Source organism: Paramacrobiotus metropolitanus, unplaced genomic scaffold (assembly GCF_019649055.1).
Source record: "Paramacrobiotus metropolitanus isolate TYO unplaced genomic scaffold, Prichtersi_v1.0 Parri_scaffold0000066, whole genome shotgun sequence".
NCBI lineage: Eukaryota > Metazoa > Tardigrada > Eutardigrada > Parachela > Macrobiotidae > Paramacrobiotus > Paramacrobiotus metropolitanus.
Window position 1 is genome coordinate 619,239 of NW_026570286.1, and position 22,671 is coordinate 641,909.

The following is a 22,671-nucleotide window of genomic DNA, read 5'->3' on the forward strand; positions in this document are numbered from 1 at the left end:
TTGCACCATTTGTGGACCCTCCGGTTGTCGAGCGACAACGCAACAGAAGCACGCGTGCGGTGGCCCATGCCACAGGCTGTTTTAACGTAAATCTTTGAAAATTCATAACTTTGTTCACTCCTGCATTAAATTTTTATGTATAGTCTTAAAAAATGCAGAATAATACACAGTATTAGGCAAAATAAATGTTTTCTGTTTCTTCTTTAGGGTAATGCAGTATGAGCCCCTGCGGTTAACATAGCCGCCTATGGGAAATCCTCCATAGGCGGCTATGCTAGCCGCGCAGGCTAACAGCGCACAATCCTGAAAGAAAAATTAAAAAGCATTTCTTTTGCCTGATACTGTGTATTATTCTGCATTTTTCAAGACTATGCATAAAAATTTAATGGAGGAATGAACAAAGTTATGAATTTTCAAAGATTTACGTTAAAACAGCCTGTGGCATGGGCCACCGCACGCGTGCTTCTGTTGCGTTGTCGCTCGACAACCGTGAGGGTCCACAAATGGTGCAATGCCAGTAAAATCAGCAATAAAATTGCTTAAAACGCCACTGCTGCACAATAACATAGCATTGCACTCCTCATACACGGGTAAACGTGCAAATTCATTCACGTGGATTTGAAGCGAATTTGACAGAGTTCGCAACTCTGGAATTCACCCATTCTTTGTTTTGCTAAGCTTCTTGAATCTTTCGATAACGACGTAAACGGTAATTGCCGAGATGGCACCTCACTTGCGCCAACGTTCTTCCACGAAGAAAACCGTCCCGACTGCTCCTCGCACCCCGACGACGCGACATCAACCGAAAGCCTCACACAAAAAGAAACAGCCTGGAACTCCTGCTAGTCACACTGTCCCGTTAAGTAAGGAGGAGAAGAAGCGTCGTCAGGAGCGGCTGTGGCAGGTGGACGAGGAAACGCAAGGGATGTTGGACGAGCCGTACAAAGGAGATCAGTCTGTGAAAGTGTTCCGATTTGTTCCAGGTTGGTCTCCAAAGACAAATGCGTTCCTTAACCCATGATATGGTTTTTGAGTGGGTCGTTCACTTCCTCCTTTTGACAGGCGCTCCTGTTGTCTCTTTATCCAAGGGAGCTTACCATGAAGCTACGGTATGCACATGTGTTTTCTTTTACATTTCACAGTAAGTTGTGTTCGATTCGCATGGTTTCGGTGATTGTTACATCGTAGATCGAATGCTATTATCGTACCGCTCTGCCGGAGTCGATCTTTCCGCCCGGACAAGGCCATACTCGTAAAACTGTTCCGGTTGGCAAATGGATTCCCACTGTAAATGTGCGCTTTTTCGGATATTCTGACCAGTAAGTCATTCACAACAGCTTTCATTCGGACATTGTTTTGCCACGAACCAGACTTGTTAAATTTTGTAGTTACCAAGTTTAGGAATAATCTTCCTGCGTTAATCGGGGTATTTAGTTCTAATAAAGCGTAAGTTTTATGTTTCGCGCAGACACAAGGAGGAGATTCCCGAGAACGAGTTGATCTCCCGCTGCCCGACGGAACTGTGCTTCGTGCAAGGCTTGTTGTACGCGCACGAGTTCAATACATGGCAACGGTAGGTTGAGCAGAAATTCACTTAACAGGTTCGACTTTCATCGGGTCTGGATTCAGTAATTTTAGGATTAGCACATTATAAATTAGCACATTAATTGTAGGATTAACGCATTATGCTGCACATAGAGTACTGGTACGGTTTGTAAAGAACACAGCAAGACAGTAAAAAACCCCTTTTTTTCTACCGTGAATTAAAAATGCTCTTTTATTTTGAATGACCACAAATTATTTTGTTGTAATAGTGAGTCGAAGGGGCTTGATGAGATCGCGTACGGGAAGACCGCTTGGTTTATGAGCGACGAGTCTTACGAGGCGCTGGAAAAGAAATGGCAGCGCCTAACCGGACATAATGAGACATTTGCGGCTTACTGTGGACGTTTTCCTGCTGTGGGAGCAGGTGGTGACGGTGGAGCGGTTGGTGATGGTGGAGCGGGCGGTGGCGACGATGACATGATGTCAGACAGTACGGGATCGGAAGTGGAGGTGCTGTCGGATATGGGCTCGAGCCTTACCGATGATGCGTAAGAATCCGATGCCACTTCCAAAGAATTTGGTCAATCTCGGATGTTCGATATTTACTGTATGATGAGTCTGTATCTGTGTTTATAGTTTACCAGAATGATGGTGGTTGTTATTATTTTGGATAGATCTCGTTGTGATACCGATTTTGTAATTTGTAAATGCGTCGAGTAATGCTGCGTGGATAATTTGTGGCCGTGCTCGAAGGTAGATTGTTACTGTTGTATAATTTTGTATTTCTTTTTTGTGGTTAGCCTGAATAAGCCGTTTCATTACACTGTGCGGTTTAATAGAGGCATGACACTGTATAGAATCGATATTTCGGATTGGTTTGCTAATTCCTGCTTGGAATATATTTTTTCCCATTAAATACGACTTGCTCAGATTGGCATACGGTACACATGCTTATGTAAAATGTGATATCAAATCCGCTACATAATTGAAACATTATGGCTAGGCTAGAGTAGTAAATGTTGTTTACAGAGACATTATCCATTAATACCGTCTATTTGTTTACAAAACAAATGAAAGCAAGAGGGCCATTTTCAAACAGTTACAGGTGTAATTTATGGCACTGACCGTGCATATATCTGGATAGCTTTTAATATACTCAACTCGGCTCGCACAGTAATTCTGGGAACCAAAACTGCAATCACAGAAGATTATCAAAATTAAACATCAATCAACGCCAGCGCCCTAGACATGCTATTGCTGATAGTGCAATCATTTAATGTGCCGCATAATTCTCTTGGCATGGTTGGATTTAATATCTTGAAGTGCCTGTTCCAGCTCCTCTGTCACATGCAACAGCGTCGGAATGTCCATTTGCAGAGTGTGGGAAGTTGTCTGATTTCCGTCTTGTTCAAGTTGCAGTTGCAAATAGACAACTGGACGAAGGCGGTTGTGGAGGGTGCGCGAGGCAATCTACGACGTAAAAATCAGCAAAAATGATGAATGCCGATTGCCGGATGGCAGCAAATTATCTAAATCATGAATGCCGAATGGAATTTATTGTGAGAGAACGCAACGGTCAAATCACGCGTTTCTTAATCACTTTAATTGACTTTGTTCTTTCAACTAGGAGAAATCTCCTTCTTCCTTATACAAGCGCCTCGAATAATTGTGCAAATATTTATAACCTACTTCCACTTCGAATCGCCATTCCATATCTTTATATCTCGCTTCGCTAAAGGATAAATTGGCCAGAATGTTGCGCAGATCAGAACGGATGGTGGAGTAGAATTCCGACAAGATTGCTGCATATTCGGTCGACAAGCGCAGAGACTGTGTAATAACCAGTTCCAAATCTTCTTTAGACACCTGAAAACAATCAACACAATTCAACGCTTTAAAGAGTTTAGCAGGCACATTTCTCATAAAATGAAAACCAGGAAAAAAAATTAACCAAGACTGAAATTACGAGTTTACGACCTATCAACTATCAAAGATTAGCAAGTACAAAATACTTATCACTTTAATTCATTTTCAATATTTGCAAGAAGAACTTTCGAAGCATCGCTTACAACAATTTGAAGTACTGTACATATCAAATAAACAACGGAGCCAAAATTAGCGTAAGCCGAGATCGTAACCAAAATTCAACATGTTATGAATTATTCAACTATGCTGTCTATGCATATTATTCTTCTACTAGCAACTCACATCGACTCGAGCAGCACTCCGGTAGAACTCCATTAAAGCCTCCAATAACTGCTGCAGTTTTTCTGTGGGCCATTCCAAACGCTTCGCGGCTTTATCGATTAATCGTGCTTGTATTCCCGATTGCAAGAACTGAAATGCAACTTTGCAAATTTCCTCCGCCGTGTCCGCATCCAGTTCTTGCACATACTTCAGGTGGGAAGCAGCTGTTTCGTCTAATCCGAACGACATCGTTAAGCTTTCTCAAGGTTACTGGAATAGTTCAAAACTATACAGTAACAAGAAATTTCGTTCAAATCCAGACAACAAAAATTACAAGATTCAATAATAAAACTCCAAATATAATGCAGTGGATCAAATAAAGAAGCCAGAAGAAATAATTACAGTATATTGATACAATTCGAATTATGAAAATAAAAACGACAACAGCACGAGCACAGAGACTGTATTACCAGTCTCTGTGGCACGAGCATGCACGAGTTCCGAGTCACTTCCGACTTGCTCGCATTTCCGGTGCAATGGTTGTGCGCATCCGCGCCCAGTGCAACTCGCTCATTGTTGGGTTTATGCCAACAAATTCAGCGCCAAATTTCCGTGAGACCGATGTTTCAAAATATTGCAATTTTCAGAAAGAGCTCATCGTCAACTTTTGGAAGTTCTGAATTTGTTAATGCACATTTGTTTGATTCCTTGAACAGCGCCGCTGAAATTTTCATCAAATCGATCACTGCTGTAAACTGTAAACACAATCTGTTCGACTTTCCGAGGATTGTTTATGGTCTGCTTTCGCAGTGTCGTATCACTCGTATGCTTCGCAGTTCGCATGTTCTCCTGAGTTTTTGAGTTTCGAATTGATAGCTTGTTGTTGTTTTGTTGGAATCAGCTTGATAACTTTTGGTTCATGATTGATTTAGTTTGTGACGGCCGTAAAGGTACTGTCGGACTTTTGACGAAATCGATCGGATCGACTGCATTGCGCCGTGGACACTGTTAATTTTGTTGTTACTTATTCATCTCGGATTCTTGCATTCTGGTTGCTCTAGAATGGAGACTCAGCGGAACTTACGGACATTCGTTACGTCGCGCAAAACCAGCGCTACAAGTTCCAAAAATGCTGCCGTTGAGAAACTCGGCTCTTCCAAAGTACTGCAGCACTCTGAGATTAGCACGCCTAAAACAGTTGATCTACGGCAGCCACGTAAAACCACGGGATCGAAAGAAAAACCAGCATCTGCGAAGCCAGTGATCACAACTCAGCCGCGCTCGAAACAGGTGCTTGTTTGAGATTTTAACTTCTTGTTTGCATTGCTAACATGGAAATTATTAAGTCGCACGATTTTTTGGCTAATTGCTAACTGAAACCAGTTACTGAGAAATAATGAGAGAATTGTAATATTTCAGGCTGCTTCCACCAGTGTTTCGATTTCTGGTGCGAAAGATGCCTTGTCGGCACCAGCCAGGTCCAAGCCATCGAAAACGATGACACTGATTGAATTCCAAAAACTGCGACAGCAGGCTGGTGCGTCAGCCATGAAAGAATTTCAAGCCAGCTGCGATAAACTGGTTAAAACACCGGAGAAACTACAGAAATCTCCATTTTACAGTCCTGTTAAACATCATGTCAGCACCGCGGAAGTTACGCAGAATATTCGTGCACGTCGACAGCTTAATTTTGGAGCGACACCCAAAGAACAGCTGACTGCTCCGCTGTCAAGCCCAGCAAAAAAGCTGATCGACAAAGAAACTGTTTTAGACGCTGCGACACCATGGGAAATAAGTTTAACACCCGAAAGCGCTTCTGAAGAACAGGAGAAAATCTCGAAAGATGAAATCCGTTCGGAGTTACCGTCAAACGATGCTGTTGTTGTGGAAGAGCGTCCGAATCTGTTGGATTCCCCGTTTAAACAAAAATTACGTGCTGAAAGTGATTTGAATATTCTTCCCTCCACCAGCGTATGTCGAACACCGCAAAAGACACCGAAAAAAGATGCGTCTCTCTCGCCAACATCCATGCTGTCACCAGGGAAGATGGTCAGTTTGTTTAGTCCACAGAAAGGATTTTTTCGCCGGCCAGTGAAAACGGCAGCGGATGTGCACAACGAAGCGGCAAGCAGGGACGGTTCCGGGATGTTGGACGCGGAAGCCGTGCGTCTCCGGATCACGCCTGATGGGAAACAGGGAATGAAGCGAAAAGTTGACGAAGTACTGGAGGCAACGCGAGCAGCCAGGAAAAAACTGGCATTGGTTAAGGAGGAGCGACAGGGTCTGTTGTATCGATTTGCTACGTCCAGGTAAAATTTTTAATTATATTTTGTCGGATTTTGGTTTTGTTAGTTACTGGTTACATCTAAAAAAGCAGTTCGATGTGTTTATAGAACGTCCAGGTAAAATATATCGGATGTTTATTTTGTTGACTACATTACAAAGGCAAATTCGATGTGTTTACAGCACTAATGCACCGGTATACATAACACAAGCGGAGCATACCAAACCGGCAACGGAAAGTAAGGAGCCGCCACTGCCACCGAAAATCAAACTTCTTGATGAACTCTTCGAACGAGCGGATACCATCATTTGTACTTATGCGAACCGGGCGCAGTCCTGTTGCTTTGAAAGACTGCGCAACGATCTGCTGAACTGGAGAAAAGAGTATGTTACAATGTTATTAAGATTATTGCATTTGCGGTATTTAATCTAGCGCTTGGTATGAGCAGGCCGATAACGTATGCATCCCTTGGACACTTGATGCATTTTTACCCGGAGGCGTATGTGGTACGACTGGAGCCGAGATCCACTCTGTTATCGTGTCCCGATAATTTATCTGGAAATGCCCGCTGGAAGAGCGTGAAAGAGCACTACGCGGTGTATGTCCGCGATGATACGAAGCCGGTTCTGCCTAATGAAGAGCTGCTTGTGTCGGTCAAGATGGATCCCTTTGCCAGAGTGCGGAGAAAGAAACGATTCCATGAAATCCTTATGAGTTATGCAGAGCAGCAACATAGAAGCTTCTTAGCGGGATTGCATTTTGTCTTGCCGGATGGCGTGAAAGTGACCAACTGGGATCCTCGATGGGATCTGAACAGTGTGCAGTTGCCAGAACCGGCTAAATTGCCGGACTTTTCAAAACCAACGGAGCCGAGGACATTTGAACAAGCATTTAAGCTTACCGAACAGGTATTAAATTCACGAACATTATTGCCAGTTTTATGTAATTCATTGTCAGTTGTGCACCGCTGTCTTTCTTCGTTGTTAGATAATTGCTCAGCGAAATAAACCAATGTTCGCTCCGGATACAAAGCAACCGACTGATAACGCCGGTACTGCAAAAGTGAGCGTTTCTGAGACACCTGTGGATGAGAAGATTTTCGAGCATCCTAGCTTCCGCTACATGGACGAGGCCACCAAGGCGCGGGTCAGAGAGGCCGAGATGAAAAAGCGATTGAATACTGTAGTCAAAGATCCGCTTGTGGAAAACCGGAAGCGCCGGCTAGAAAGGATGGTGTCAATGGCGCGCATACTTTCTGGGTAATTTGCTTTGTGTATAGCGGGCTTTTTGTCCATAGAAGTAGATTAAGGTTTTCACTAGTAAAATGTATTGCATCTGCAAATAGTTAATACATACGTAAAAGTCTTAATACAAGGGATGCCATATCCCTGACAGCTTGCGCTTTGCTTTGTTGTATTAAAGAATGTAGATCTAATAATATACACACTTCGTCAACGCGGAAATTTAACCGGATGATTTTAATGACCTTATTTATTGTCACTCACTATATTGTTCTATTGTTGAATATTTTTAGTACAGTAATCCATCAGTTGTATTCATTATTTTATGGAAGTACTAATATTGAGCAGTTTTTTAGTGCATTTGGCTATTATTTTGTGCTGCAGCTGGTTGCCTTTCTGATTGCTCTGATATTACACTATTGCGGATGACTATTACACTGTTGCGGATTATCTTAATAACAGCGTAATTCTTTTCCTTAACCAGAAAATTCAGCTCGGAAAGGAAGATAACGTTTGAGGAAAGCGATATCTTGGATACGATGAGGCGCAGTCTCGGAAATGCTCTTACGCCAGGTGCGAATATACAGGGTGTATTGGTCTCTGTGATCGTTTTTGTTTCTGAACAAAAGTTAATAAGTTTTTGATGCTGACTTTGTGACTGTTTGTCTATGAGCTATGGAACTACGAGCTTTACTTATTTAAGTACGTGTCATACGCTGCCGCTAATGAAAGGATTAATTGTTCATTTCAGATGAACTGGCGCAGCATTGGGATCTTTTTGTGGAAATTTACGTGAATGCCGATTGGATTTTTCGATTCAAATGTGATGGAAAATATTTCATCCGCAAGAAAAATTTAGATTTCGGTATTTTACAAATGGAAGAGATTGTGCAACGGGAAACTGCAAAACTGTCCACGTAAATTTCACGATAATCGTTTGGTGATTTGATGATGAATGCATGTAATGCTCGCTTTTGTTTTACTGGTTTTGTTAGTAGAGAGGTTAAAATGGGAAATGATTGTTGTCTGTGCTGGACGTCCATCCAGTTTGTTGTTGTTAAAAAATAACCTGATTTACGTGAAAATCCCTAAAGACAATTAAAATCAATAATGAGACCGCTTTCTTGATTGTCTGAGTAAAAGGTGCTTAATGCTTATCTTTCGACAGAAGGTGCCCACGACCGTTTACACTATTTAACTAAAACTGTTACTGCCAGTTATCACATCCGCTTCTCAATAACAATCATTATTATTACTGTAGAAGAAGAAGAAGTAGCAAGTAGAAGTATATTAGAAGAAGTAGAATTTTTAGAAGTAGCAAGTTAGCAACCACAGAGTTGTCCAATTAATAAATAATTATAAATCTTCCATTATTATTCGTCTGTATTGTCGGTATCTTGTAACCGTGTAACGTGCAGATACGGCATCATCACGCAGTACAGCAGGCACCGTTGAATGCTCACTGGTAGACAGACATCGTTGGTCTGCCTGTACAGTGTTGTACAACCCTCCCGTACACCCCTTTCTTTGTTTAATTAGAGGGGGATAGCGCGAACGCAGTCCCCCAACTATCAAAAATTCTGACCCCCTACCCCGATCTTTTTGACCGAAGAGGCCACCTTCATAATCCCGGAAGTGCAATGGGACCACTCCGATGGGGATGGGCAAATCTTGAACTGCGCCATTCCGGGTCCAGGTAAGTATGAATTTTGAATGCATGCGATGGCCCTACCACTTGCGGTGAACGTATTATAAGATGATCAAAGAGACATAACTTGCAGAGCAGGTATTAAGCGAAGGGTAAGTTTTATTTTATCAAACTTAAATTAAATTTATAGAAATAATTAATATACATATTATCAAATAAACAAAAAGTGAAAAAAAGTACTTTTGACGGTACGAAATTGTCACTAAAAATCTCGGTGATGCTAATTACTGTGTACTGTACGGTCTGTAGTGACCTGCACTTGTATCTACGACTACTACTATCTACGGTAGCCTATCTACTATCTAGCTAATTTTGATACTTTCTGTCCCTCGTATCACAAATAGTCCAACTTTTTTTTTTAACCTGCCTGTATTTGTTTTACTTACAGTACAACCGCATCATCTTAGGAAATTTTTAAGGGAGGGAAAAAGACATACAACATGTTGCATTTTAAGATTCGGTTGCAGACTTGCAGTACAAGTACTTATCTGATTTCCGCACAAACGATGCCTCAGCTGAGGTTATCCGGATTCAAAATTTTTTAAAGAGACATTTAATTTCAATTCTGAAATGGCGAAGACATCTGCCTACACGGGTCGGAAAACACGGTAAGCACCAACAACAATCACCTATCTGTCCGGACCCAGGTACACAGCGCTGAGCGTTTCAGGCCCAAAAGTAAAACTCCGAACTTACTATAATACTTATTTTTACACAGAATTCTTTAATATAATATCTGAGCTGCTTCAAAAGTGTTTAACTTCAAAACATCAAGAGTCTTTATCAACATTATTAATAAACGCAATTACGCTTTTCAAAAACAGTTCTGGCTGATCGATATGTATCCAGTGTCCAGCACCATCCACATGTTGATATTCCACTTGCGGAAAAATCTCCTTCGTTGTGGCTTTGCCCACGGGGCTGATGTAACCGGATGCATTGCTGACCATAATGTGCAGCGGTCCCTTGTAAGCGTACGGAAAATCAGCGAATTCCGGAGGTGCCCGGGTCAGATGCATGACATCGCGCACAAATACGTCAATATTTACACGCCAATGCGTTATCCCGTCCTTTTCGACAATATTCGGCAGCACACGATGATCAATTAAGAAAGTCTGAAAACAGATTTTATAGTGGTATGTCCAGACTGAATTCACGATGATGTACTGATGGACGTCCCTTCATACTAACCTCAACTTCGTAATACTTCAAGATATCAGCGGCCATACGGCGGTTCTCCTCAAGCGTTTTGGTGGGATCGAACTGCAACATTTGAAGACCGCGCAGGAATGCGCTTAACTGCTGCTTCCTTGGTACATCAATTACAGCCGCGTCAATAAGAAACATTCCCTTTATCACTTCCGGCTGAAATAAACAAAATAACGCCGTTAGACAACTGAACTAAATTTCTAATACACAATACTTGACTTATCTAGCTCTCAAGATTAACAAAAAATAACAACCGAGGTTTTGTCTGATTAAAGGTATTATGAGTATGTATTACACAAAAACAACAAAGTGTTCGAAATGATGCAATCATGCAAACAGCAAAATGCATGAATTTCGTAAATAAGTACCAGTAGGGATTATTCTATTATTATGTACAGTATGTAAACTGTAGCTATTACAACCGAAAATGAACGTTTTATCAGAATTTAGAATTACGAAACAAATAACAACGTATCCGAAAGTGCCTCAAATGAAATCAATGCGTAATAGAAGTTTACCTTGCGGAAAGTAAGCGCTAACAATCCTCCAGCGCCCATACTATGCCCAACAAAAATCGCTTCATCGACACGTTGTTCCCGCAGATAGTGGGTTAAATCATCCGCCAAGGCAATGTAATCAATCCGATCAGCATGCTGACTTTCTCCGTGGTTGCGCGCATCTAATGCGGTGACGACATGGCCAGTGCGGTTAGCGATTTCTTGCGCCAAGGGATCGAATTCCTCCTTGTAGCCCAGAAGACCGTGCGTCAAATATACTGGGCATTTGGACTTTGCCGCCAGCTGTGCCAGTTCGCCCTCGGGTTTCCATGACTTAGTAGCAAGCTTGACGCTGAAATGGGGATTTTCAAGTAGCGTATCAAACCGCAACTCGTAGGAAGGTGTTAGTGCGTGATTATGCACACCTACGGAGTGTACTGCGGCCGATCTGCTCCGTTCACAGTTGTAGTTGACGCGTTCTGCCGTATACTCGTCCTCGAAAATTCCCTAGAATAATATCCATTTAATGGTATGCACCATCTCCAATCTGCAGAATCTTGTGGCGGCGTGCGATGTCGAAAAACAAACCTGTTCGGAATCCTTAAAACAGAGCATGCCGAGTGGTTCTTCTGGAGAAGATTCTTGGCGCTTCGCAAATGAGTGATATTCCACAAACGCTGCACAAAACGGATCGTCATTGTCCTGATGTGCATTTAGAACCTTCTCATTACCATATCAAACCATAAGCAATAATACAAATCAACTCAATAATTATCCAAATAGCTGCGAAACTTTCGGAAAATTGAAAACTCTAATTTTTTTATGAAAACTAAAACTTTTAAAAGTGTACTGAGTACTCCAGTACTCGTATGATATTGGTTGAAGAAATTACGTGACTGCCTCCTTACGTAGGTTGTTGAATGTTGTGTTTCGTTTGACAGGACACGAATATTTACTTTGCGGTGATTGTTTTGGATTTGAGATTTCCGATTTTACGGTAGAACAGTAGGTTTATGCTATTTATCAGTTTTCAGGATTTGTGATTACATATTTCGTCTTTCGCTGAAGTTTTAATGCGAATTTACATTTGCATCTTCCCATTCTGAAGCAATAAGCGCTATTAAATGTAATGGCGCTTTTTTATAATATCGACATGGTTGTTGGTTATCTCGGTGGACTTATTGGGATACCTGATCATGTTCCAAGTCGGAAGCTTTTGTGGATTTCCTTTGCGTGTCTGATCTCTTCATCATTTTGCTATAAGGTGCATTCGATAAACTTACTGTACTTTTGTACGCTGCAATGCATGCTGTGAATTTGGAAGCGTGCTTTGACGAGGATATAACGAGTACGAAGTGTCGTACATTCACTTTACTGCGCCAATATTATCGTATTCGTACTTTTTATGTCACATATGGGAATGCAACTTGGTGCTCCAAAATTTCGATGGGATTTTAATGAACTAGCACAGTAATTATTTTTGAAAGGATACATGAACTGCTTTTTTGTTGTGTGTACAGTTACTAACTGTATCACGCTAACAGTAGAGGAGATAGATATTTGTGTTATTTTCAGTAAATAATTTCCCGTACATTTTTGTGCAATCTTGCAGTCCAGCTCATCCTGGGATGCGGATCTGTTTGATGCATCTTCTTTACCAGAAGATTTGGTGGAGAAGAAGCTGGTCAGCCTCAAACCGGATATTTTGGATATCCTCGATTATCACAACACCACCTTTGGAGATCCTGAATCTGCTAAACGCGTGAAGCATTTCGTCCTCGGTTACGTTACGCCGGTACTGAAGTTGGTGTACACTGTACAGTAAAGTTGCAGTTGTTATGTCAGAATGTTACAAAGTTTCATCGCTTCGCTGCTCGTTTAGCGTTAATTATGCGAGTATATCTCGACTTTGATTTTTTGTAATACGTAGAAAATAACTTTTTTACCTATCATGATTGGTTCATGATATGAAAGTGGTGCAGTTGCAATGAATCTCGTTTTACATTTTGGTAATTTGCTGCTATGGCGTTTGCCATTTCGTAATTTTTGCACTGCGTTTGAGTGCATGTAATAATTAATTTATGTTCATGCGCTAAGGTAATTTGCGGTTTGGGTATTACAGTGGAATAACAAAGGTTACGATCGCGCCGTCAAGTATGCCAAGAAATTTACGCACATTTGTCCGGTATGGCTACAAGTCGTGCCTGGATCAACCGCGAAAGTGCCTTTCGAAGTGCGTGGAACGCATGACGTGGACCAAGGTGTTCTTTTATGGCTTTCTTGTCAAGAAATTTTAGACCTGTTTTAAAACAAACGTTTGTGTACATCGCTATTACTTTACAAGCCAACGGCTGAGTTACGCTTTTTTAATTTAGGATGGATTGGACGTTTAAAGGAAAAAAACGAAGAATTGAAAATTGGTGAGGGAGGTCAAAGACTTGTTTTCGATACGCTTTGGTTAGTAAAGTTTAATCTGTTTCACCTATATAGTGCCGAGAGTACTCTTGGAGGGTTTCGATGGACGGAGCTTGCAGACCTTGATGTTTGACGAGGAAAATGCTGAAACGTTTGCGTCCGTACTGATTGCCACGTTACAGGTGTGGACAACTTTTGCTGGAGATTATGGATTAGGTCAAGATGTGATGTTCTTGGATGTTATAGCAATATAATTTGGATGGCGCAGTCTTGGAAATGTGGAAGCCTGTGAACGAGGACGTTTATCGTCGGTATGTCGTATGCCTGAATGATGTGATTGTGAACGATTGGCTATACTGACTCGAACAAACAATTTGTTTGTCATTTTTGTAATTTTTGTTGTTTTATTATCAATCCGAGAATAAATACTTGTAGGGAATGTTTGAAAATCATTCTAATTTTGATTCAGCGCAATGCGAAACATGATAAAGATTGTCGCCGATAAGCTGAAAAGTGCCGGTTTGCAGTCAATCCTGGTTGTCCCGCCTTCTGGAGGACAAAAGTAAGTATCTCAACATATGTATGATAGCGTGGCTGTGTGGGTACTGGGCAGTTTGCATCTTCTTCCTGTACAGAAGACAAACGAAGGTGTGATCGTAAATTAATTTTTGGTCCAAGCTTATGGAGAGTATAATATGGAAGTTGTTGGTATTTCTTTTTTGCGTTGTATATACTCGTATAAACAGTGTTCTGTATAATCCTGTTTAGAAGAAACTATTCGTCATAAGCCGTACCGGCATATGCAGTGTACGGTAAATACGTGCGAGTATATCTCGTAGGTGCAATTTGTAAATCGAGGATTGTGCATTTATGCATAGAAATCGAAATTGATTGTGATGTGCTCAGCTGATTTTGAATTTTGGACACATTTGCTCCTATCAAACATCCTCTGTTTTTATGTTGCAGAACTCCGGGAAGACTTAAGAACGAAGACTTTTTGTTCCTTGCGGATTCCATTGCTTTGTTTAGCGTGATGACTTACGATCATCCTTTGACTTACTCTAAGTAGGCTTTTTTGCCATAAAACCTTTTTTCCTCGTTATTATAAGCACATTTATAAACAGAGCCGTGGATGTATTTCAGTGCTGGTCCTATCGCGCCTTTACAGTGGATGGTCGATAGCATGGAGAGTATAGCTACTGATAAAGAGAAGAGCAAACGCAAGAAATTATTACTTGGACTGAACCATTATGGCTACGATTTTACGCCGAAAGCGGGAGCGAATGCCATTGTGGGAACAACGTAAGTCGCTTATGCTGAGTATATCTCTGGTTATTTTGCTTAGTTTTGCTGACTTTGCTAGTAATCTTTAGGTTTTTGGAACATTTACAAAAATATCAACCTACGTTGGAATGGGATGCTGTTGGTAGAGAACATGTGTATAAATACCGGTAAATAGTTTGTCGGTCATTTTAGTGTTACGAAACAAGATGAGTTTTTTGTTTGCTTCGAATTTAGGCAAGAAAATACTCAGCACGTTGTTCATTTTCCGTCCTTACGATCCCTAGAGGAAAGGATTACTCTAGCTAACCGGCTTGGCACCGGCGTAGCTATTTGGGACTTAGGTCAAGGACTGGATTATTTTTTTGATTTGCTGTGATCTTCAGATACATGTTTACGTTATGTTTATGTTATGCGCATGTCTTGTAGTTGAGCAGCAGTTATTTTTTCACCGATGCTTCAGATGTCTGTCGCTGTTTTGGTAACTGCTAATTGACTTCTGCCAATTCTGGAAAACGGGGAAATGAGCATTAGCTTACTGTTAGGAAAACCCGTTCGAAAACATCCGACTGCGAGCCGTAATACTGCTACATGCTGTAATATTTTCCAATAAGTAATTATTCTGTGTTCCCTTCATAATAGTTTTTTTCATACGGTAGGCTTGACGTTTCCAGATAATTACAGAAATGAACGTACTGTATACAACTTACAAGTAAGGTATGCTTTATATTGCTGTTACCTATTGTGTTAACTTGTGTATGTATGGTACTCTGCAAGTGTCAATTTAATTCTGTCTGCTATCATACGTAATAACTTAATCATGCAATTGTAAGTTTTCAAGGCATAAAGGCATGTGTAAGTCGCTTATTTTATTTCTTTTCGGTGATAGCTTTAAGCGTTTTTTCATAAAAGTATTTTTATTTACTTTCTAGACAACTCGAATGCAACATGTAGCGGATTTAAATGGGCTCTGCCCTTGACACGGTTTTATGGTCCATTGTGCACCAATGTACGTACAATGCACTTCCGCTAGCGAAAGCTCCTCCTCCGCGGCTGAATGGGTATCGGCGGTATCGCTGTATCGCCCATCACGTAAACCACTCTGCTATGCTGCCAAGCAGATCGGATGACTTCACTCAACACCTCGGCAGAACGCCAAAAGTGTGGGAAAAATTCCAAAATGCTCATCTAATTTTACGTTTTTGGTATTTTTTTTCATCCCTTTAGATTCCCTATTACAGATACTTACCATTTTTTCTGGTCTCTCAGGTTATATCGCAAGTTTTGAAGTCAGTCACCATTCGTTGACAAGGTTGCGTTCTTGGGTTTACGCTTATCCAGTATTTGAATATTCATATTGGGAAAGTTTTCTTACTTTTCTGGCTTCGTGGTTTCTTGAATCTGGATTGTGAAGTTTAATCTTGCCTGCGTCTTTGATCTTTAAAGCTCCGAAGGTGAGTTGTATTTGTAATTTGCTGTAAATTTATGAAAATTAATTATACAAAGCATCGTAAGCGAGATATTTGGTTTCCGCTTGCACGCGATAAGATTAGAACTTCCAGATAGAATGCTTGCTGCTTACGCAGCAAAACTTATGGATGAAACATTTTAATTATTATAATTTGTGCGCTAATATGTTTTTGTTTGGACCATCTGGTAAATTTTGTGTCTTTGTGGTGAGATAAATTTACTGGAAATAGTAAATATACGCTAAATTTGCAGAAAGGTGCTGTTATCGTACTTGTAAAAAATGTAGTGGAATCGCTAAATTGCGCGCATGTTTGAATTCATGTTTACATTCTTTGCTACAAGCGTGGGGTGGTGCAGGGATTTTATAGTATCAGCAAGTTATTACAGTTTGCAGCTATTGCTCTTTTCGCAGTCCAGAATCTTCTGAAGTTGTTAGTTGTAGCTTTAGTTGTTTCGCCAGTTTCGACTTTTGTTTCAGTTTTTTCGTCGTCTGGGGAAAAAATTCCTGTAAATTAGTAATTCAGTTTTTGCTGCTTTTATTTTTTGTGTACAGACTCCTTGTCCGACAAGGAGTCTGTACACAAAAATAGAGCTGGACACATACGTGAGCGCTTGCTGAGTCTTGCACTCTTGCTCTAACTTATATCGATGTCCTGAGTGTTTTCTCTGTTTTAAGTGATACGGATAGGCGACTTGTATGCGGAATTTCTTAGAAAATTCATCTCCTCAGGACAAAAATTTAATAAATTTGTACGTCAGTAACGCTGAAGGGCACTTCTTAATTCGGCTGCAAATTTTGTTGATTGGCATCATACCGTCATCGCCATGTATGCTGGCATAATGCTGCTATGCATCAGCAGCAGCAGTCTATGGAGCTGCTAGAACAGGAAACCCTTTAACTTATTAATTATTGTAAGTTATGACTCTTAAGTAATAAGTTAAGTGTTTTAACCCTACTAACATCTGAGCCAGCTGTTTTTTGCTTGTAATTAAGAGAAAAATTTCCGCACTGTTGGGATTGGGAGACGTCTGTACTTAAACTATGACATTTGTGCGCTTCTGTTGAGTTATGCTAATTTCAGTTCCATAAGTTAGCATCGTATTTGGTCGTTTGGATATACCGAGATTATATCTCCTACATTTTTTTATGCCCAGATTATGTCTCCTTTATTTTTTTCACTTTTCTGCATTAATCACATACCTGTGGGCTGTGGGCTATTAGTGTTTCGCTTATTTGCAGCGCAGTATCGAATATTGTTCCTGCACATTGAAGGATTAATCGACCATGACTTATTTGTGTACACTTACCGATACGCGTACTGTATATATATAGATAGCATTTAGGAAATAGTTAGTTTAATGTTTACAAGATCAGGATGGTTATCGTAGCTGGCTGCAAGTTTGAGACAGAGTTTTAATTCTGTAAAGAACGTACGTTTGTATGATTGGCTCATTTGGCTGATTAACGTTTTTTTGCAGAGTACAAGCTATACCGTCAAGGCTTCTACGGATAAATTGCGAAGCTATCATAATTATTTTCATTAACTAATATCACTATCAGTGGTGAATTTCTGGATCTGATGTCCGGCCGTTCATCGCCTCGGACGGGCTCGGTGTCGGATTTGTCCCGATCACGTGCATCTTCGACGCATGCATCCACGAGTTCGATTAACTCTCCAACAATGAAAATATACGGACTGCAGCAACCTGGAAGAGGGGTACAGTCGTAGAATTCTTGTTTAGTTCGTTTAGAATTCTTGTTTAGTTAGTTTAGAATTCTTGTTTAGTTCGTTTATCTGCCTTCAGCTTTACAAATTTGGAATCCGGTCTAGAGGACATTAAATCCAGACTAATGGGCTTCATGCAGTATGCGCGACAGTTTAGCGATAAGTGAATTGGCTTTTGAAGACCGTGGTTTTGTGAAATGGGAAATTTTTTCACTTGAATACTTAAATTTTATGGAGATAATAACAACTATCTCAACGGCTGTTTCGAAATATTTGCTCATAATAGAGTCGCATAGAAGTGTATTTCGCTGCATCGCGAGTGATGAATTTTTTGGATGATTGTTTTATTGCTACAGCCTTCGACATTGTACGATTTGTTTTGCAGAACGTGCCTTACGAACGACGGACACGTATCCTTCGGATTAAAATTCTCGTCGCTCAAGGGCTGATGAAAAAAGATATTTTTGGCACAAGGTAGCTAAAGATTATAACTTCGGGTTTTTTTAGTTTTGTTGTGAGAGACAGAAAGAGAGGGTAATCGCTTTCACCGCGATTATCTCATTTCTCGTCATGTCCGGCGGTGACTAATGCTCATGGTACTGTCGGTCTGTTGGATCGATAGAAACTGTGCCGTCATTGGTGGATAGTAATCTTAACGGTGACATTGGGGATGAAATCTTATCCGTTCTGGCTTTGCAGTGATCCTTATGTGCAGATTAATTTGATGGAAAATGCAAATAACGTCAGTCCGTACTGTATTGGGAAGGCGGTGACAAAAACCAAGAAGAACGTGAGTAACACAATACTAATAGAGTAATACAGTAGTAAAACAGTAATTACTGTATGTACTAGTACAGTTTTCCGTAAAAATGTTGTGCTTTGGTTGCTTCCACCCCCTTTGAATTTCGTAATTAAAAGCACTTTAACCAGATTTTTATCAGTTGTCAGGTTGGCACCTGCCTAATAACGTTGTTAATGTGGATATTGTTCCAGTCAAGTTCTTGCTAGCCGCAGTTTTTCAGAAAGTTGATTTTGTAGACTTTAAACCCGGAATGGAATGAAGAGTTCCTATTTCGTGTTGATCCATTCAAACACAAATTAGTCCTGGAAGTGTTCGATGAGAATCGTCTGACGCGCGATGATTTTCTCGGATTTGTGGAGATTCCAATTAGTAATGTGCGCACCGAAGGCACTAATCAACTGATTGAACCCAAACATTTGACACTCCGACCACGCTCTCAACGTTCTCACGTCAAAGGCGGCATCAGTGTTCAGGTATATCTGCGCCTCGTGTCTCTGCTTTCGAAGAATTATTATCGCATCTAACGTTTTAGGTTTCTTACGTAAAAATGGAAGGCTGGAATGGCCCTCTGGAGGAACCATCCAGCGAGGACGAATACGATGTAATTAATAACACCGAGGCAGCGGATGTGGCCTCCATTACGTCGGGTATGTCGGCAGCCACTTTAGCGTCGGCGACGACCACGAACGGCGAACGGACACCTCCGTTGCCGGAAGGATGGGAAGAGCGAACCGACTACAACGGGAGGGTTTATTATGTCAATCATAATCTGCGCACTACGCAGTGGGAGCGCCCAGTGTGAGTCTACGAGTGGGGATACAGATTATGAATTCGTGGTAATCGAACAAGTTTGGATTTGTAGAGCTGGTGGTGAGGTGGCGGAGCAGAATACCGCCGCTACAGAATTGCGGACGGCCAGAGAAAACTATCTGCGCAGACTGACCAGTGTCGATGGGGAATCGACTGCACATCCCACACCGCCTCATCCCAGTGCTTCGGATACCCAACTGGACCGAAGAGCATCTGTTTCGGTAATTTACCCGGGCAGTTCACACACTACATTTGTTGCTGCAGTGATGTTTATCCCTTTTTCAGTGATATCCGTCTTTGATTTTGGCTTGAAACTACGATTATAATTTTAAATAATTTTTCACATGTTGTAGGCTGGAAACGCTTTACCCGGAAATATTGACCCACTACCGCCTGGATGGGAAGAGCGGGTCTCTGCCAATGGACGGAAGTTTTTTATCGACCACAATAGCCGTGTAACATCGTGGATTGACCCTCGAACAAACCGGGCTAGTGCCCTCCCGGAATCATTGTCTGTTAGCACTACGAATAACAAGAACAGCATTAGTGGGCAGAACACACCGACGAATAATCGGCGATCCGCTATGGATGTCCTCGGACCACTTCCGGTTAGTTTGATGAGGAAATTGTTGCACGATAATCATATTTGCAGTAATTACTTGCTTAGTTTCGGTATTTGTTCATTAACTAACGTCTGTTACATACGTAATTTGCATTGCAGCAAGGTTGGGAGGAGCGGGTGCACACCGATGGGAGGACGTTTTACATTGACCACAGTAGTAAGCGTACACAATGGGAAGATCCCCGTCTACATAATCCGGAAATTGCCGGACAGGTACTTCGTCTTGTAGCAGCGTTTACTGGGTTAACATTGGATTGATCGTTGGGATGGTGATAGGCGGTTCCTTACTCGCGGGATTACAAACGCAAGTACGAATATTTCCGCAGTCAGTTGCGGATGCCGAGTGGATTGCCGAATAAGTATGATGTCCGGGTGCGCCGATCTCATATTCTCGAGGATTCCTACCGGGCGCTGATGACCTGCAAGAATCCCGATTTTTTGAAAACCAAACTGTGGATTGAATTTGACGGAGAGGTGGGACTGGATTATGGCGGTGTACGGCGCGAGTGGTTCTTTTTGTTGTCACGGGAAATGTTTAATCCTTATTATGGATTGTTCGAATATTCCGCTGCGTAAGTGTCCCAATATTGTTTTTGTTACCTTAAATATTCCTTCTTGAATAATTAAGTGAGTTCATCGAGTGATTGGTGCTTTAGGGATAACTATACACTCCAGATCAACCCTAAATCAGGCTTGTGCAATGATGACCATTTGGCGTATTTTAAATTTGTTGGTCGGGTGGCCGGAATGGCAGTCTTCCATGGGAATTTGCTGGATGCCTTCTTTATTCGGCCTTTTTATAAAATGATGCTGGATAAACCCATCATACTAAAAGATATGGAGTCTGTTGTAAGCACAGGAAAATCGATTTCAGACTAGTATAAATGTCATTTCGTCGGTCGTTATTGTTAAAGAAGCGTTAGTCCTTTAAGTCTTTTTTTGTAAAAGCTCTTTTAGCAGTTTTTAATAAATGTGTACTAGTAAAACTGGGGAACTGCCTGGCTTTTGAATAATTTTGATGATTGAAGGTACTTTCATGTACCTTTGGATTTTTAAGAAATTCTTTCATGGCGTTCCGTTAGGTTTCGGCATAATTACATTATTTGTTGATAATAGGATACAGAATATTATAATTCCTTACAATGGATTGTGGATAATGATCCGGCGGATTTGGAGCTACGGTTTACGGTGGATGAGGAAATCTACGGTGTGATGCAGCAGAGCGAAATCAAGACGGGTGGCGCCAATATTCCAGTGACCCAGGACAATAAGCATGAATATATGGACCTGGTTATTCGGTGGCGCTTCGTCGACCGTGTGCAACATCAAATGGGGGCATTTATGCAGGGTTTTAATGAACTCATACCTAAACGTCTCCTACAGATCTTCGATCCAAATGAAGTGGAGGTACGTGTGGCTTTCTTTGCTGTTTTACTGCTACATATTACTACTACTAACGATAAGTTGCGCCGTAATCGTTAATATCAGTAAAGAAGCTGAATATGCAGTGAGTATTATAAGCCGTTTATGGTTTTCGTGTGCTGTTGTGTTATTTTTAAGATGCAACTAGGACACATAAATAGGTTTCGGGTTTTTAAACATATAACGGCAATAAATATGCAGTTTTTTATGAGTTCAGGGCGATGTGGATCGGACCTTGGTTCCTCTCACGTTACTAATAGAATTTGCTCTTTGTAGTTGTTACTTTCCGGTATTGCCAGTATAGACGTGAAGGACTGGAAATACAACACCATTTACAAAGGCGAATATCATGCCGAACACTTGGTCATCCAGTGGTTCTGGAAGGTAAAAGCAAACTTACCAAGGGTGAAATGCAGTACCGTTTTTCGGTAAACTACATTTTGGTTTTTGCAGGCCGTTCTATCATTCGATAACGAGATGCGTGCCAGATTACTGCAGTTCGTGACCGGCACGAGTCGTGTGCCCATGAACGGCTTTGCGGAATTGCAAGGCAGTAATGGTCCGCAGCGGTTCTGCATTGAAAAATGGGGAACAGAGAAAGAATTCCCGCGTGCTCATACTTGGTAATACTTGCACTTGGAAATGAAACGTTTAATTCCAGCGAATTAATTTAGGAGTAATTTTCGCTGTTGTGTTTGTTTTTTTAAATGTTTGTTATGTTTAGGCAATAACATCGAAAACAAGATGTATTTTTTGCGATGCTTTTAATATTTTATGAGGCTGAACTTTTATCCTTTACTTCACAAGTGTGAACAAGTGTGAACATTGCTATTTTTTGCTTTGTGCAGTTTTAATCGACTGGACTTGCCTCCATATCCGACGTATGAGGCCCTCAGAGAACGCTTAATCCAAGCCATGGAAAACACGGAGGGATTCGGCGGCGTCGATTGAGCACTATGAGCAGTGTGCAGCCGGGTTATGTGCTTGTCGGCTTCCTGGTGCATGATTCAATGCAGCTTTTTGTTTCCTTTTTTGAGGGGATTGGGGGTTTCCGTGAGAATTTTATTTTGTGATTAAGTATATAAATTTTGTTTTCTTTTCGCATACAGAGCCGGCTTGCTGTATGTCACGGGATGCAGTTGGTTGTTCGTTAAAGTGATTTTTGTGTATTTGGTTTGAATTTTTCGAATATGTTTTATCTGTTTTCAGATACAGAGCTTAAGACACTGTTATCAAAGCAATGTTATTTTATGCAACCAGTTCGTCAACGGCTGACGAAATGCGACAATTGCACTGCTGGGTTGAAGGTTACAAAATGAAGATACAATAAAATATGTCTGGATTTTTGTCTGTTGAATTTCATAAATCTAAAACCGAAAAAAATCATAATAAATGCCGATATGTTAGGGTGAGAAATCGTTGCAAACGCTTTTAGACAATATTTTGAATGA

The 22,671-nt window shown here is 41.1% G+C and overlaps 6 protein-coding genes and 1 non-coding gene across 8 annotated transcripts; 4 read left to right on the forward strand and 3 right to left on the reverse strand.

Moving 5' to 3' along the window:
• Positions 1-554: 554 nt before the first annotated feature.
• On the forward strand, positions 555-2,470 carry LOC129594177 (uncharacterized). The gene is made up of 5 exons (XM_055490774.1): positions 555-983; positions 1,063-1,109; positions 1,189-1,319; positions 1,469-1,573; positions 1,815-2,470. The coding sequence occupies exons 1-5, from the start codon at positions 722-724 to the stop codon at positions 2,095-2,097; spliced, it is 828 nt and encodes a 275-aa protein (XP_055346749.1). The 5' UTR covers positions 555-721; the 3' UTR covers positions 2,098-2,470.
• Positions 2,471-2,544: 74 nt separating this feature from the next.
• On the reverse strand, positions 2,545-4,189 carry LOC129594178 (COMM domain-containing protein 2-like). The gene is made up of 3 exons (XM_055490775.1): positions 3,754-4,189; positions 3,235-3,411; positions 2,545-3,015 (listed from the first exon to the last, which is right to left on the reverse strand). The coding sequence occupies exons 1-3, from the start codon at positions 3,979-3,981 to the stop codon at positions 2,815-2,817; spliced, it is 606 nt and encodes a 201-aa protein (XP_055346750.1). The 5' UTR covers positions 3,982-4,189; the 3' UTR covers positions 2,545-2,814.
• Positions 4,190-4,357: 168 nt separating this feature from the next.
• On the forward strand, positions 4,358-8,355 carry LOC129594194 (uncharacterized). Its single transcript, XM_055490801.1, has 7 exons — positions 4,358-5,022; positions 5,152-6,041; positions 6,199-6,399; positions 6,465-6,924; positions 7,004-7,275; positions 7,742-7,830; positions 8,009-8,355. Exons 1-7 carry the CDS (start codon positions 4,795-4,797, stop codon positions 8,176-8,178), a joined length of 2,310 nt encoding a protein of 769 aa, XP_055346776.1. The 5' UTR covers positions 4,358-4,794; the 3' UTR covers positions 8,179-8,355.
• A 441-nt stretch (positions 8,356-8,796) lies between these two features.
• Positions 8,797-8,961, reverse strand: LOC129594243 (U1 spliceosomal RNA). Its single transcript, XR_008691178.1, has one exon. It is a non-coding gene; the product is annotated as a U1 spliceosomal RNA (small nuclear RNA).
• Positions 8,962-9,516: 555 nt separating this feature from the next.
• Positions 9,517-11,495, reverse strand: LOC129594217 (protein ABHD11-like). The gene is made up of 5 exons (XM_055490835.1): positions 11,260-11,495; positions 11,101-11,178; positions 10,693-11,023; positions 10,157-10,330; positions 9,517-10,080 (listed from the first exon to the last, which is right to left on the reverse strand). The coding sequence occupies exons 1-5, from the start codon at positions 11,382-11,384 to the stop codon at positions 9,736-9,738; spliced, it is 1,053 nt and encodes a 350-aa protein (XP_055346810.1). The 5' UTR covers positions 11,385-11,495; the 3' UTR covers positions 9,517-9,735.
• A 153-nt stretch (positions 11,496-11,648) lies between these two features.
• Positions 11,649-15,006, forward strand: LOC129594196 (chitinase domain-containing protein 1-like). The gene is made up of 11 exons (XM_055490803.1): positions 11,649-11,935; positions 12,284-12,466; positions 12,794-12,932; positions 13,047-13,091; positions 13,162-13,268; positions 13,333-13,397; positions 13,556-13,648; positions 14,053-14,151; positions 14,230-14,388; positions 14,460-14,537; positions 14,605-15,006. Exons 1-11 carry the CDS (start codon positions 11,801-11,803, stop codon positions 14,744-14,746), a joined length of 1,245 nt encoding a protein of 414 aa, XP_055346778.1. The 5' UTR covers positions 11,649-11,800; the 3' UTR covers positions 14,747-15,006.
• Positions 15,007-15,459: 453 nt separating this feature from the next.
• On the forward strand, positions 15,460-22,562 carry LOC129594161 (E3 ubiquitin-protein ligase NEDD4-like). Of its 2 annotated transcripts, none has more exons than XM_055490753.1 (15): positions 15,460-15,821; positions 17,317-17,555; positions 17,950-18,038; positions 18,264-18,354; positions 18,603-18,839; positions 18,899-19,164; positions 19,229-19,397; positions 19,530-19,784; positions 19,898-20,011; positions 20,075-20,370; positions 20,455-20,647; positions 20,915-21,205; positions 21,497-21,604; positions 21,674-21,843; positions 22,069-22,562. In XM_055490753.1, exons 2-15 carry the CDS (start codon positions 17,418-17,420, stop codon positions 22,169-22,171), a joined length of 2,520 nt encoding a protein of 839 aa, XP_055346728.1. In that variant the 5' UTR covers positions 15,460-15,821; positions 17,317-17,417; the 3' UTR covers positions 22,172-22,562. The 2 variants fall into 2 exon arrangements, with proteins under 2 accessions (XP_055346728.1, XP_055346729.1); XM_055490754.1 differs by lacking the exon at positions 15,460-15,821 and adding an exon at positions 16,530-16,749.
• The last annotated feature ends 109 nt before the right edge of the window (positions 22,563-22,671 follow it).